Source organism: Aquila chrysaetos, chromosome 2 (assembly GCF_900496995.4).
Source record: "Aquila chrysaetos chrysaetos chromosome 2, bAquChr1.4, whole genome shotgun sequence".
Lineage (NCBI taxonomy): Eukaryota > Metazoa > Chordata > Aves > Accipitriformes > Accipitridae > Aquila > Aquila chrysaetos.
The window spans coordinates 2,184,629-2,199,538 of NC_044005.1; the positions used below are offsets into that span (position 1 = coordinate 2,184,629).

Genomic DNA, 14,910 nt, shown 5'->3' on the forward strand with positions numbered 1-14,910 from the left:
CTAATTTATGCCCCACTGATACACTACAGATTTGCAATGATGCACCTGAGATCATAATTCAGCCTCATATTTCTTACTAATTAGCTCTGTTCCATTTCAGATATAATCCCTGAAGAACGTTCCCCTTCAGCGTGATTTCATTAGTTGTTTAGAATTTATTACTGACTAGGAATGACATACATAAACTGGAACTCAAACTGAAAGGAAAATTCAGAGCATCACAATGTGGCCAACTGCTCTGCCAACCAGGTTACCATGAAATATCTTTGATATTTTAAGAGGCTTTACAAGTACTTGGAGACCAATGCATTTGTAAAACAGTTTATATTATAAACAATATTTTATGTAGCACCAAAGTAAAACTGGAGCATATAAAACGCAAGCCCAACAGGCAGCAATGTCCACTGTGAAAAATGATTCTATCCTTCCTGCTATCATCACTTGATAAGGTACACGATGTAAACATTTGATTATATTGTACCTGATGGCATTTTTATTTCCCGAGCATTCTCTTCCAGCAGTAAAAGTGGTGCATTTAAATTATTACTGGATTGCATCCTGTCTGCCAACAGTAGGCTTTTTTTTTTTTTTTTTTAACTTTTATTTATTCAAATTTGCACACAAGAAAATGGTCGGTGCTGCGAGCAGGTGCAGAGCTCCGAGCATTGTCACCGCACTTAATTCCCACTTTCCACTTGCCTGTCTTAGTGCCCTTCTGAAACTGAACTGGGACAAGCCGCCTTTAGGAGCGCACGTCTGGAACAGCCCTCCCTTTTCAGATGCCACCCCCTCAACTCAGAGCAAGGAGGCCACGTCCTAGAGACCTTCCTGGGCTCACGGCAGGAGGTTCACGGCCGGTGGGTCTTCTGATGGGTCCCCCAAGGGCAGGCACAAGCTGGGGCTCCATCCGGACCAGCATCTTTCATGTTTGAGCACCAGCTTTGGGGGGAACGAGCAGCGCGTCTTGCAGCACCAAAACAATACCGACAGTGCCGTTGCACGAGCACGTTCAGTGACCGCGAGCCAGCACAGGTCTCTAAACAGCCACACACGTGCCTCCTCCGCCCCACTCAGCACCCCTTTCCCACTCGCAGGCACACGGCAAACCGCACTTGGGAGACGAACTGGTTAAACGCCGGCACTGCTGCTTTGCGAGGCTGATTTTGCACGGTGAGCCCAGGCCTCCCAGTAAACTGCTCATGTCATTGAAACCTGCTGAAGGGATCCTCCCGGACCCAGCAAATGGCCTTCCCCATGCAAAAAGCTCTCCAAAATGTAGAAGGAAGATACAGAAGGATCAATGCCATTCCCTGAAGGGCTCATACATCGACCATACTGTAGCTGACAGCACGTTCAAAAGAGCCGAGTCGTGGGTAAGAAACAGGCAGAAAGTCCCTGCAAAGGCGGGCGCAAAGGAGCTGGCTGCACAGCAAACCGGGCTCTTTGGTGCTGCCTGCTCCTCTCCAGGGCAGACACACCAAGACAACATCCGCGGGACCTGCAAAAACCTCTGCTCTCCAAAGTCTGTCTCTGCTTGCACGGCTCCTGGGGAACCCGTGCCGGCAGGACTTCACAGACCAGGCTCTGCTGATGACTTACCTACGATGACAGACCTCCCCCAGCTCTGTCCCTAGCATCACAACTAGCTTCATCCTTCTTTTATTCTGTGGGGAAAGGCAAGGAAGAGCGAGAAATGAACTCAAGCACTTCACAGAGTAGTCTTTTACTCCTGTTCTTCCCCCAGAGGTCTTCTCCAATCTCCCACAGGAGGTGGACAGTGCAGTAACAACAGCGATCAAATCCCACCGAAGGTGTTTAGCTTTTCTTGCGGCTGGTGCCGTACTTCCATGATCCTAATTAATCTCTCAGAGAAAAGCTAGCAGCACTCACAAAATCTGTCAAACAGTAAAGATCAAAGTCAGTAAAGCCCATAGCTTGTGATGAGTGCCAACACACCGAAGAGAAAACACCACAGGATAATAATAGCAATAAGCAAAGGATACGAGATTTATTGATCAAATCAGATATTGCGTGTCTTTCATTACTACAGCATCCTCAGAATCTCATCTCCAAAACCTCTAGGGTAGGAACTGTTATCTCTATTTTGCAGAACTGGGACAAAGAAAAACCATCCCAGACACTTTCCTTAGGACAGGCTCTGCTGCTTTCTGAGGATGTTTCGCTCTCCATAGCCACACAGGAAGCACGGGTACCTAACATTCGGATGGTTAAAATTTTCAGTTTAATTCCTTTTTAAAGCCTACTCAATTACACCTGAAAACAAGTCTCCTCTTTGCTGCATTTTACTGTTGAGCAATCACTTCAGGACATGACAAGGATCACATGACGCAAAGTGTACCGAAAAGCACACCGACCACGTCTTGTCCAGGAGACGTGGGCTAGGAGAGATGAGTCTTCCTTTACTTTTGGTTTCCCGTCATGCATTTTCATCTTCCTATGAGAATATTTAGAATTTGATGGCAAGCGTGAAAAACCAAAAATCTTAAACCACAACTTGAGGCCAAACTGTGACAAAGCCCAGAAAACAGCCATTTTCCCAGAGAACTCACAGTCCGGGATCCTGGCATCACTGAGCATGGGGTTAAGGGGATGGCAGAGGAAAAGAGCGGCGAGGAAAAGAAAAACTCTGTTAAAACTGGTCAGATGAACTGAGAATAGGTCAGATTAAAGGCATTTTTTTATCGTTGAATTTATCTTTAATTTTTCTTTAGTTTGAACCAACAGATATGACCTAGAGCAGTAGTTCCACTGAAAGATTTGCCCTGTGGAACAAAATAGACTAATATGCCACTTTGGTGAGACAGAAAGTCCTACTCTCACGAGTAGAAACTCTTCTGACACCCCAGAGCATGTAAATGTACCCAGCTACCAACATCCATGAACATATCTGCTTACACACCCATGCACCATATACAAAGACAAATCAATAAGTTATTCTATAAATAAAAGTGTTTCATTAAATATCTTTCCCTGTTTATAACCGATAGAAGCATCTAAAATAATTATTACAAAATTACTGAAAAGAACTGATTTTTATGACAATTGAATAAATGCTGTGCTAGTTATGGAAATGATGCTGAAGTTGATATGAACACACGTACTTTCCTCCCACAAGAAAAATAATCAAAGCATTATATATCTGCTTTGTCCATTCGTCTCCAAATTGTCACTTGCTAGGATCTGAATAAAGTGAGTAGAAATCTAAACAAAAGCAGATTAAAGAAAAAATCTCCTGTAAATACCTGTTATACTCCTACTTATAATAACCATTTTCAAGTTGTGTCTCTCATCTCTTTCAGGATATGTGAACCACTGCATCCAGCACAGCACTAAAAATACATAAAACCAGAGCTTTTTTCCCACCAGTAAAATATTGTAAAATAATAGCAATCCCAGCAATGCGTCCACCAGCCTTTGGAAGTCAGTGGGAGTCATCCCACTGGGTCCACCAGGGACTGGTTCAGGTCCTGAAGAAGTGCAGCTGGTGGGAAGTCCTCATCCATATCCTGGGAAACATTCCCCAAGACCCAGACTCAACCGTCCCTTCCTCTAACAAATAACAGCATCTGCTTAAAAGCTTTGAAATGGAGACCAGAATAAATGATGCCGAGCCCACTGGATAAATAGAAGAGTTTCTAAGACTGTGACAGACTTCAAATAAAGTCTTCCAGGGCAAAATGTGGGACACATCACAGCTGTTATACTGAGCCATGTCAAGAGTGCTTCTGAATACTTGTTCTTCCAGCATCGCCCAGTGAAGTGAGCTTCTGAGGATTTAAAAAAAAAAAAAAAAAAAAAGGCAAGCAAAGCTGAAAATTACTTTTATTACCGGAAAACACATGAAACAGAGCTCCTTCCGGGCTCATAACACTCCCAAGGAATGAGATGAGAACGTCTTGGCGCTGGGGATGGACAGCCAGCTTGCCCTGGCCATTACTTTGTGGGTTTGCTGTTTGTAACTGCTGAGTGGATTTACCTCTAGAGCCTTCCCACTGAAGGTCTTGCTTTATCAGGAACACCCTCCACACGCGTATTTGTACATGAACTGAATTACTTGAAGAAGCTTCCATCATCCACATGTCCATTATCCACACATCATTGCAACCAACCCAAACCAGGATGTTATAATAACCATGCTGGAGCCTGTATGGACACATGGAAAAGATGATGGGCACTGACAAAAAGAGAATATAAACTAAGTGGCTAAGGTGGAGGATCCAAGTGGCCAGAAAACAATATCTTTTTCTAGTTCCCACAGCAAATCACTGACAGAGAAGAGGAAAGAAGCCACTTTCCCTCCTCCTTATTCAAGAGGACCATTGCTCCACTGTTTGTATAGCGGTTCTTGTTCGCAGACTCACAGGGCTGTCTGCAAATCAGCTCTTACTGAGTTTATTATTCATGTTTCCTCTCCGCCATTCAAGATCATCAAGGCCTGCAACACCACACAGGCTAATCTTTAGTCCAAGCTGTGCAAAAATCTTGCACATTATCACCTTTCTCACCCATCACTGTTGCTCTCTGAGGAACTAGTGTTAGTCAACCATTTCTATGAGCCGCGTTGCTGCTGTCCTCCTGAGCTGTCCCAACCCAGTGTCCCAAGAGCAACAGGCTGGGGAGTATGCCAGCAAGTTGCCACAACCCTGTTTTTCTCTAATTTATAACCATACTGAGCAATCTTGTGTTTTTAACGTTTGCAATGGATAGCAAAGATATGTCCCAGCAAAGCTGTGGTAGCCAAAATCTACCACACCCAGCCTCTGTGCACACACCTGATAAACTGCAGCAACTGAAAATCCCTGCAATGGTTTTGTGCTGCCTCTCTCTGCATTTTCCCCAGCATCAGCCCCTCCTCTCTCGCACCGTTCATGCCGCGAGGGCCCCGGACACAGTACCACCAGCTCTATCAGCCCTGACAACGACTGGTGCCCTGGTGACATGTCCATTTACAGGATGGACTTGGGGCCCAATCCACATGTCCTACATTCTGCCTTTCCACGTGTTTCATCTTCTACCCTTTCATGACATTTACCTTCTGTAAATCACCTTTTCTGTGCAGCTAAAATTAAACACCTATAATGATGACGGCTTGTTACAGGAGATGTGAAAGAGAAGCTGTGTGTCATCAGGAGTAGTCCTAGTGATGATAACCACAAAAGCTATTATCAGAATAACCACGATCCTAGTAATAACGACACGAGTAAAAATTCTTGTGTCAGCGAGGGCTCCCCAGTGCCACCACAGCTCTGAATTAAGGCAGCTCGTGCAGAGTGGTCCAGCCCATTCATTCCTACAGGAGCCAGTCTTCCCTAAAACGATCCATCTGCTTTAAAAGTGCCATCGGTAGGAGACTAATCCCCCCATGGTCCTTTTATGCTCTCTAGGGACAGACAGACCTCTCTGGAGGATGATCTAAGATCCAAGTCATTTTCTGCAATCTCTAGAGAGGGAGCCAAAGACCCCTCTGCTTCCAACTGAGATACATCAGTGCAGGCGGGATGAAGGCAGTCCTAATGCAGATGAACCCACAACCAGAAGCCCAAGCGAGAAGGCTCCAGCTTGCCCGCAGGCTTGACTCTCAGGAGGCTCTTGGTGTCATTAATCCACGTGTCTGCTGGCTGAGACAGAAGCACGCTTTGATAAAAAGCTGTGCCGGCACACCAGTAAATAGCTCTGATGAAAGCGCTGTAGATACCACAACATGTAATCAAGTGCATAAATAATTTGTTATACAACAGACCTTGGAAAAAACAAATCAGTTGATTATTAGTAATAACTATGTATATTGCAGCATCTCATCCCTGGAGGCCCCAAAGGAGGTCAGTTGTGCTGAGCACAGAACACTGCTAAAAAGCAAATCTGCCATAATATTTGGGCATCTGAAACCGGAATAAATGAGGGCTGCACAAGTCACTTTATAAAAAAAGTGAAAATAAGTACCAATGATACAAACACATGAAAGTCATTTAGTGAACATCTTTATCAGATACAGAGCAACAAAGAATGGCTCAATATTCCCCATAAACCATACCAAACCAGACTTTTCATTTTCCAATAATAAACACTGAACATTTCCAAAATAATTGATTTCCCCTTATGTTTTCCTTCTCATTCCTGATGCTGCTGCTTCACATTCAGAGAGTCAGTTCTGCATGCAGATCAGCTAAGATGGAACCGCTCTTTCTCTCATTTTTTTCTTCTTGTTTTACACAGTATCAGCAAATGAGATCAGTATCAGATCTGCATTTATAGAAATATGTCCTCCTATCTCATGTGTTTGTTCCCGTGTCAAGAAATTTAAAGCTAGGCATTGGGAAAATAATGATTGCCTCACACTTTTTTTTAAATATAAATGGGACTCCTATGTCATTTTTACCTCTATATTTACATTAAAATAATGGATTCGGGGAACTACAGAGCCAAACAACACAGCATCAAAAACGTAACAACCATAAGGCTCTTGCTGCTCTGTATTTAGGGGAGAAATAAATCAACTTCTTTTTCTCAGCAAAACCACGTGGAAAGAAAATAAGGGTCTACTTACACTGTACAATGAGCTGTACCAAAGCTTCTCTGGGTTTCACATTAAACCCATTGTATTGGCTGGTCTGGCACCTGTAGGTTCCCGTCATCTCCCTGGACACATTCACTATCCTCAGGATCCCATCGTAGCTCTCCGTCTGCATCGCCCCGTCTGGCATCGCGACCTCCTTGTCTGCTCGGGACCAGAGAATGATAGGCTTGGGCTTCCCTGTCACCTGGCACTGCAGCTCAATCGTGTCCCCTTCCCGGGTGACCAGGGGTGACTTTTCTTGAGGAACAGTCAAATTGGGTGGGACTTAAAAAGAGAAAAAGAGACGGTTCAGCCATTAGCATTACAGAGACATCAGGTGGCTTTCTTGCTTGTTACAGTCGTAATTGTGTATCAAGAAGGAATTTATACATAGACAGCAATGCATATTGACTACATATATTGGAAGACTGTGCAATGCTACTACATTTATGAGACAAGGACCTCAGCTGCTTGAAGTGGTTAAAACAAGATTTAACAGCCCCAGCTATGACACTTGCCTCCCTGCGTGTCTCTGACATGCCAATATGCCGTACCAATGTACATCAGCGCATTTGGACCACCGGTCACAGCTAGCACTTTATCACTGCAAGTTATGGCTTTCCTTTTTATGAGTATTTGGCACTAAGAACCTTTCTTTATAACAGACTGGCTGCTGATTTTATCCAGCTCTTAAAATGGCCACGCAATGAGGAAGAATCCTGCCAATTCAGAAATCAGCTCAGAATTCAACACCTGAAACCGAAAGGCAGTTGGCATCTTTCTATCACAGGAGGTTTATCAAAGTGGTATTTTTTTCATAGAGATTTGCATTACCAAATCTGGAAGGAATACGTGAGCAACTGTTTCCAGCAGGGGTTAGACAACCCCATGGAGCAGGAATACCTGGCACCGCTGCACAGTGAGCGGCGATGCCCAAGGACCCATCCTTCCTCCTCTCCACAGTCTTGCAAGAGCAAGACTTTCTAACTGCCCCCAGTGCCTCTCCAAATTATCAGTCACGGCTCTGAATCACCAGTCCTCGGCAGGGAGGAGAAGATCTCGCTTGCCACAGAAGGGATGCTGCTGTGCGAGGCGCTCAATCGGGACAGAAATGGCACGGCGCCCCGGCAAAGGCCTCGGTGTTTGCGTGACGGGCATCCCAGTGAGCTTCCACCATCGGTCCCATCAGAGGCAGCCCCTCTGCCTCAGTCTTTTTGGTGACAGCATTTAATAATTACAAAGCACCGCAAGCTCCGCCGACCTGACGAGAATGGTTTTGCCACGTCCAGTTATCGTTCCCATCTCATCATACCCATACTGGGTTTATAGGCAATTTCTTACTCCTCTCTTAGTGCAACACAAATGAAAGCGCCGTCTCCGAAGCTGCCTCTGATCTCCAGATCACACATGGTGCCTTCGGCACCGTGGCCCCTTGCTTAGCAGGAGGGCGCGGGCTGCCGTGTGGTGGGTGAAGATATGGAAAAGCCTGATTTAATCACTGCCCACCCTCTCTTTCCTTTCGTGCCTTCTGAAAACTGGGCTGCCTTTATGGGCCTTCTGTTCTGAAACACACAGAGAGAGGCTTTCTGTTTTAAAACAGTCCCTCCTAGGAGCATTACCTCTCCACGCTGTCCTGCCCTCAACTGCTTTGCTTCAATGCCAGGACTGACAAAATACAGCCTGCACCATAACTCCTGTCCGCAGGAAAAAAATAATCAAAGGCTATTTTCAGGCCCCCAGAGACAGAAACAACAGACTTGTACCAGTGAGAAACAGTTCCAGTTTTCCCCTGGGATCTACCCTGTGTCTACAGACCTCATAAGCCAGCTAGGAGTCAGAGCTTAAGTCAGGGACTTTCATAGGTACCAAAACGCTGTTTTCAGCTGTTTTGAAGGCTTTAATAGCTCCTTCTGAATCTGGTGGGACATGCAAAAGTGGAAATAACTTTTTCCACAGGAGTGTAAAGGAAAAATTATTTTATACTTCAAAAAAAGAAGGAGGAAAAGAAAAAAGAAAAAAAAGTAACAGAGAAAGACTGCTTAATAAAACATTCCCAACATTAATAAAACATTCTTATTTTTCAGTTATGCCCGTGTGTGCCATAGCAGGTTCTGACCACAGGCCAGTGTCCCAGAGACCTGGATCACTTGGAGGGAGCCCGAGGAGAACCACCCCATGAAGATACCCAAAAGCCCCTGAAGAGCAAGGGCTGCAGGACATGATGGTCCACCCCAGCGAAGGGAGGGTGGTACAAAGCCATGGAAGCAGTCTTGTCAGAGCTCTACCAGAGGGAAAAGGGTGCTGAAGGTGGTGAGGGATGAGACAGAAGGAGCACGGGTGCTGCTCTGGGGTTCTCCAAGCTATTCTCACTGCGTTTCTCCATCAACGTGTGCCCTTGCCTCTCCCTCATTTCTACAGCCCACACTCTTGCTGTGCAGTACACGGTACTTGTGCTGGACGTGAACCAGCCGGGTGCTTGTGGTGGGACTCCTCCGCCTTCTCTCCTGAAAGCCAGCACATCAGATAGATACCAAATGGCCACTTTCTAAAGCAATGCTCTAGGAAAACACAGACTAAACTGGGAAGAGGGTATTGTTCTAAGAAGAAAAATACAGTTTAAAGAGAAAGGTTTGCAAGCACGCTGTGTGCTGCCTGCCTGCAGGAAGGAGCCTCCTTCTGAACATTTTTTTCCAGCTCACCTGGCTTGTGGTTTCTCAGCTTAGATCAAATAATACACAGCTCGCTCTGGACCAGTAAAAAAGATTTACTTTTTCCCTTCCCCCCTGGGCAGTGGATCTGTTCCCTGCTGTGAACGTGCTTAGATCAAAGCATGTCCCAGTTGGTACGGATGCTGCAGGCTCCCTCGTAGCTCTCCTCTCCCTCCCTGCCCCTGCGGCACCTCCAGCTGCCCTGGGGAAGCACAACCTTCTCCCGTCTCAGGGATTCACTGACCGTGAGAACCGTGAGGCCAAGACTGTGGGGTCACAGCCCTCAAACAAAATACCTGCTATCAAGAGGGAGAAGGTCTGCTATCTGCTATGTACCAGCCTACAGCACTATCTACAGTTCTGCTTGCAAGCCCATGGTCCAGATGGGTCCAGGACACGAGTTTTCCCTTTGGTAGTTGTCCGTGTAGACCTATTTCTGGACATGTTGTGCTGGCAGCCTGTTCCAGACTCCATCCTTTTCAGACTGCCATCAGAGCAACAGGTCTGGACTCTAAAATCACACCATCTTAGCCTCAGAAATCACCCACTTTCTGGCTGGAGCAAGGGCTGTAACTTCTCATCTCAAGCACTGAGCCAGGAGCAAGACTTGCCTTTGGCACAGCAAGCGGTCCTGTGCAAATGCTGCCTGTGAAGGCAACGCATGACAGAAGAGAGACAAAAAATGAGAGAGAAGGCAGCAAAGCCAGCTTCATGGGTGGAGGCTGACCCAACGCTGCACTTGAAACAGGGCTGGGATACAAATAAATTGAGGAGCTGCTCCCCAGATATCCGCAATGTTCCTCTGGTTTAAGAAACTCCTTCACTAAGCTCATCACGGGAGGAGTAAACAGACAAATTTAGTGCGTCCAAGATGCGGACCTAGAGAGGAACAGGGGCAGAGATGTAGAGTGCAGCTGGGGACTTACGAAGACTTGCTTCCCATGCAGCTGCACTGTGGGGATGCAGGAAGGCACCAGCCCTGAGCTCCAGCTGTGGGAGCCTGCCAGCTGCAAGAAACAGCATCTCAGACCAAGAGGCAGGGGTAATTCAGAAATTTGTACACAGAGCAAGCTATGAATCGTATAAGGAAGAAACCAGGAAAGAATACACCCTGCTTCTCATGGTCACATGTAGCTTCTGGAGGCATTTGAGAGGAAGGAGAGTGAATGGCACAGGACACACATTTTTGAGGGGAAAATAAAAGATGCATGCCAAAAAGGTCCTGTGCAACTGTGAGCAAGTAATTTACCCTCTCTTTAACTCAGTTTTCTTTCTGAAAAATAGAGATAACTGTACTGCAAAAACCGCACACTGCCAAGATAAGGACCATAGACTATGAGGTCTGCAGGCAGGCTGATAAGATAGGCTGTATCAGTACCCCAGATGGAAAGATACCTTAAAATACCCTGACTCATCTTCTCCTGTGCCATTTTGCAGCACAACCAGTATCTGTCACATTGTAAGCCAGTTAATATATTATTATGGTTTACTGTATTTATTAATGTTCTTGTTACTGGAAACAGAGAAGGAGAGGGGAGGGACAAGGCCATCTATTAAAACAAATCATTTCATGGGCAATACCACAAATAAGAAGCCTGGCTGCAGCTTTCATGTATCACATTTGACTGACAGTGCCTAAGACGGTGAGCTCCCATGAAGTATTTCTCTGCCCCCACCACAGCGGTTATGGCTAAGGGTCCCCTTAACTCAGATGCTGATTCTCTACTGTTTAATTAGGAAGAAGGACAGCACTGAACCTTTGCCTAGGGACGAGTTTTACTAGGGTTTCCCTTTTTATACTCACCTATTTATTTTTACAAACTTGCAGGTACTTAATTATCTCCGAGATGTCTATTCTGCTGTCAAATTTGGCTTAAATTAGCTACAGGGTCAAAAAATATCAGGGGGCGTGCGGGATTGCGACACACCAACTGACAGGCACTGGCAGCCTGATCATGTATGACTTGTTTTCATAAGCAATAATGCTAAAAAAGCCACTAAAGATACTCAAATCAATGCAATGCCCACAGAGAAATCAGGAAGATGGCGGAGGTGGGGTGGGGTGGGGGGGTGGAGCTGGAGAATTGAGGAGAAAATAATCATTCCAAGTTTTTCTTCCCTTACTACAACCCAAGACATAGGGAAGCCCCAGGACCAGGGACCAGGCAGCTGAGCCTGCTGTGGAGGAGGGCCTGGCAAGTCTGTGTGAGCAAGGGTATAGAAACATAAAACCATAAAATCATTTAGGTTGGAAAAGACCCTTGAGATCATCAAGTCCAACCTAACACTGCCAAGCCCACCACTAAACCATGTCCCTAAGCGCCACGTCTACCTGTCTTTTAAAAACCTCCAGGGATGGTGACTCCACCACTTCCCTGGGCAGCCTGTTCCAATGCTCGACAACCCTTTCGGTGAAGAAATTTTTCCTAATATCCAATCTAAACCTCCCCTGGTGCAACTTGAGGCTGTTTCCTCTCACCCCATCACTTGTTACTAGAAGCAAGAATGCCTGAGCAAGGGTGCACAATCAAGGGCGAATGAGCAAAGGTGCACGAACAAGGGTGCACAATCAAGGGCGAATGAGCAAAGGTGCACGAACAAGGGTGCACGAGCAAAGGTGAAGGAGCAAAGGTGCACGACCAACGGTGCAAGGGTGTGCAAGCAAACATGCACGAACGTGGGCGTGCTAGCAAAGGTGCTGCCAGTGGGGCGAGCCCGGGGAGGTGCCAGCCAAGCGAGCAGAAGTGCCAAGCAAGCGAGCAGGGTGTTGCCAGCTGTGTCGGGGTGCTGCTGGCCGTGTTGGGGTGCTGCCAGCTGTGCCAGCCTCCCTCTCCTGGCAGGTGCTGCTGTGGCACAAGCCAAGAGTCTCGGAGGGGCTCAGCCCTCCCCGCTGAGGCATCAGCATGTCTCCTGCAGCACCAGCTACAGAGCCTGCTGCAAATAAAGGTCAATTCTGTTCCTGCCTGTGCAGAATAATAAATTAGCTAAAGTCTATATTTGAAACAACAAACATTACCTTATTCATGCAGCAAGTGGCTTAAAACAGAAGTTAATACTCTTAGCAGTTAAATCTGTTTCCTAAAGTAGAGGGTTATCACTTGAAAAACAAAAGCGTTAGTAACACTAAAGTAGCACCTACTTTAAAACCACATAGTATCATCCTTTGAAATTGGTAGAGGCACACGCATAAAAGGGCTATTGTTGATATATGTCCACTCCTGGCTCTTAAATAAAATAGTCTGAGACAACCTTTGCCACCGAAAGTCACTGACTCACCAGAAGGTCAGATGGCAGAAGGTATCACTGTATTCTTGTCCTCATTTTTTTTTGTTAAACTGCTCCCTAGGCAGATGTGTCTGTTACCGGCGATAGGAAACCAGACTAGAACTTTCCATCTGATCTCCTGTGGTAGTCCTACTGTAATTCCATAGGATCCTTGATCCAGCACAGTCACTGTGTCTGTAGGAGAATGGGGACAGGACCAAAGTAGCTATTTCAAAGAAAAAGCCAAATGCATGAGCCTAATACATTTATTCACTGCATAGACAGACAGTCAGGTAGACCAAACCTAGTTCTAGTCTACCCTAGATCTTTGAAGTCCTGATGGGTCAAGTCACCGTCCCTGTTTTGAACCTCCAGATAGCTTAATTAATTGCCAAAGAGGCAATGGCAGAGGCAAGAATCTGCTTACACAGAAATCGTTCAAAGGGGCAGAAGACGACCAGCGTAAGAAGGACAGGGAGGGCCTAGAAGTGGTGACCCCATGGCAGGCTTGGGAGGGACCAGCATGACTCCTGAGCTCTTTACTGGGGATTACAGGTGGCACAGGTGAAGTAGGGGTAGTATCACTTCTGTATTTCCTCAGGTGCCTTAAACAGGCAGAAAGACAAGCCATAGCCCTGAAGCAATGACTGCCAAGCTTAGCAGTGATGGGGAGTCTGTGGGCTGGGAGGAGCTGTGGGCTAGTGTGATCAGGCTGCTTAAAACGGACTAATGGTAATAACTAGTAATTATAGGATAAAGCAGAGCAAAGGAGTATTTGAGCTGAATATCAAGAAATAATCCGCACTGGAGATTACTCAGAGATAATCTCCCAAAAGAAGTGTTGGTAGTCACATTCTTCAAGTAATTTAAAACCAGCCTGGATAAGGAATATTGAAGAATCTGCACTGTACTGGCTAGGAGATAGAGGTGAAATTATTTGCGTATCCTCCTTCTCTAATATTTATGAATTTGAAGGTCTGAATCTCTAGTATTAATCATCCTCTGCCAGAGACATGCATTTCGATCCCTGTTCATGATTCATACTCCTTATGTGACGGAGGGGTTTTTTTAAGACAGGGCAGACTGAGCTTTGGTATAGGAAGCTGAGTTGGTACACAAAATGTATTTGAACAAGATCATTTAGCCTTTGAAGGGCAGCAAGCGATAATTATTCAGGTTCTGTAGACATTTCTGTAAACAGAGACTAAAACTGCTCAGCATACCCTTAATGTGCATTTCTTTTAGAAAAAGTGTTGGGGAATATGGGGGAGCATACGCTGAAAGGATCTCCAGAGGTGAGAAAAGAGCCCTGGGGGAGACTGCTGATCCAGCCAAACGATTGGAAAAGCAGCTGACGTCAAGAGAATTTACTTTAACCTTTCATCACCATGAAAGAGGATCTATCTAGTTACTCATGTGGAAGGTAAATCGAGCGAGCTGTGAGGAAATCGTGTCTTGATTTCATGGTCGCTTTCTGTTCTCGTTGCTCTGGTTGTCTGTGTGCTGTCCTGCCCATACACAAAGAAGAGAAAGCACCGCAGCCCATGTTTTCTTGGGCAGAAGCCACTTCTAATTGCGAGTGAACACATGAATATCAACCACAGGTTTCATGGTGGGGGCTTAAGAGATCTACTTAAACAGCAAAATAATTCCAGAATCAGTTCTTATACCTCAACATACTTTTAATACCTTAAAACACCACCTTATTCTGCAATAGACTCTGAAGAGGCACATTTTCAACCGAGAACATACACAGCCAGCGGCAAATTAGCCAAATTAGCTTTCAGTGATCTCGCAGGAGTCATGCTGAGGAGCTCCATGAGCCATATGCAATGCGAGATGATGAGCCAACTCCACAGCCCTCCAGAGAAGAATAAAGAGACTCTGCAATATGTGGCCGCTAAAGAGGGTGTCTGCTCCCAGAAAGCCAGCTGAAGTCAATCTGCGGTGGATGAGCACACCCTGGAGAAATCAGATTTCCTGGGGGGAACCAGGTGCTGGCGAGGGAAGGGGCTGCAGAGCAGGAGATGGCCCGTCCTTGCCCCCATCCTCGCAGGAGCAGGCAGCCAAACAGCTTGGCCAGCCGTGCTGCAAGCTGTGTGATGGGAAGGGACGGCGGCTCCCAGGGATAGAATTAAAAAGAAAAATCTCTGTACATTAAGTACTAAAATAGAACTATAAAAGAAAAGCTTTTTAACAAAATCCAGCATTTATCTGTCCCTTCTGTTCACCTATTCCTTTCAAAGATAAACTCCAAAGATAATGGCTTACAAAAATAATCAATTTACTGCAATAATGAAACATCTGTCTATTTTCTGGTATGTCTCAGGGTTGCCCATGAATGATCACTCTGGACAGTGCTTA

General features: G+C 45.8%; 1 protein-coding gene across 1 annotated transcript in view; it reads right to left on the minus strand.

Moving 5' to 3' along the window:
* The window catches only part of MDGA2 (MAM domain containing glycosylphosphatidylinositol anchor 2), a 385,028-nt gene that overhangs the window by 118,805 nt on the left and 251,313 nt on the right, over window positions 1–14,910 (minus strand). The window contains exon 8 of the mRNA XM_030036202.1: window positions 6,566–6,859. Within this exon, the coding sequence (XP_029892062.1) occupies window positions 6,566–6,859 (294 nt within the window). The remainder of the gene's footprint in view (window positions 1–6,565; window positions 6,860–14,910) is intronic.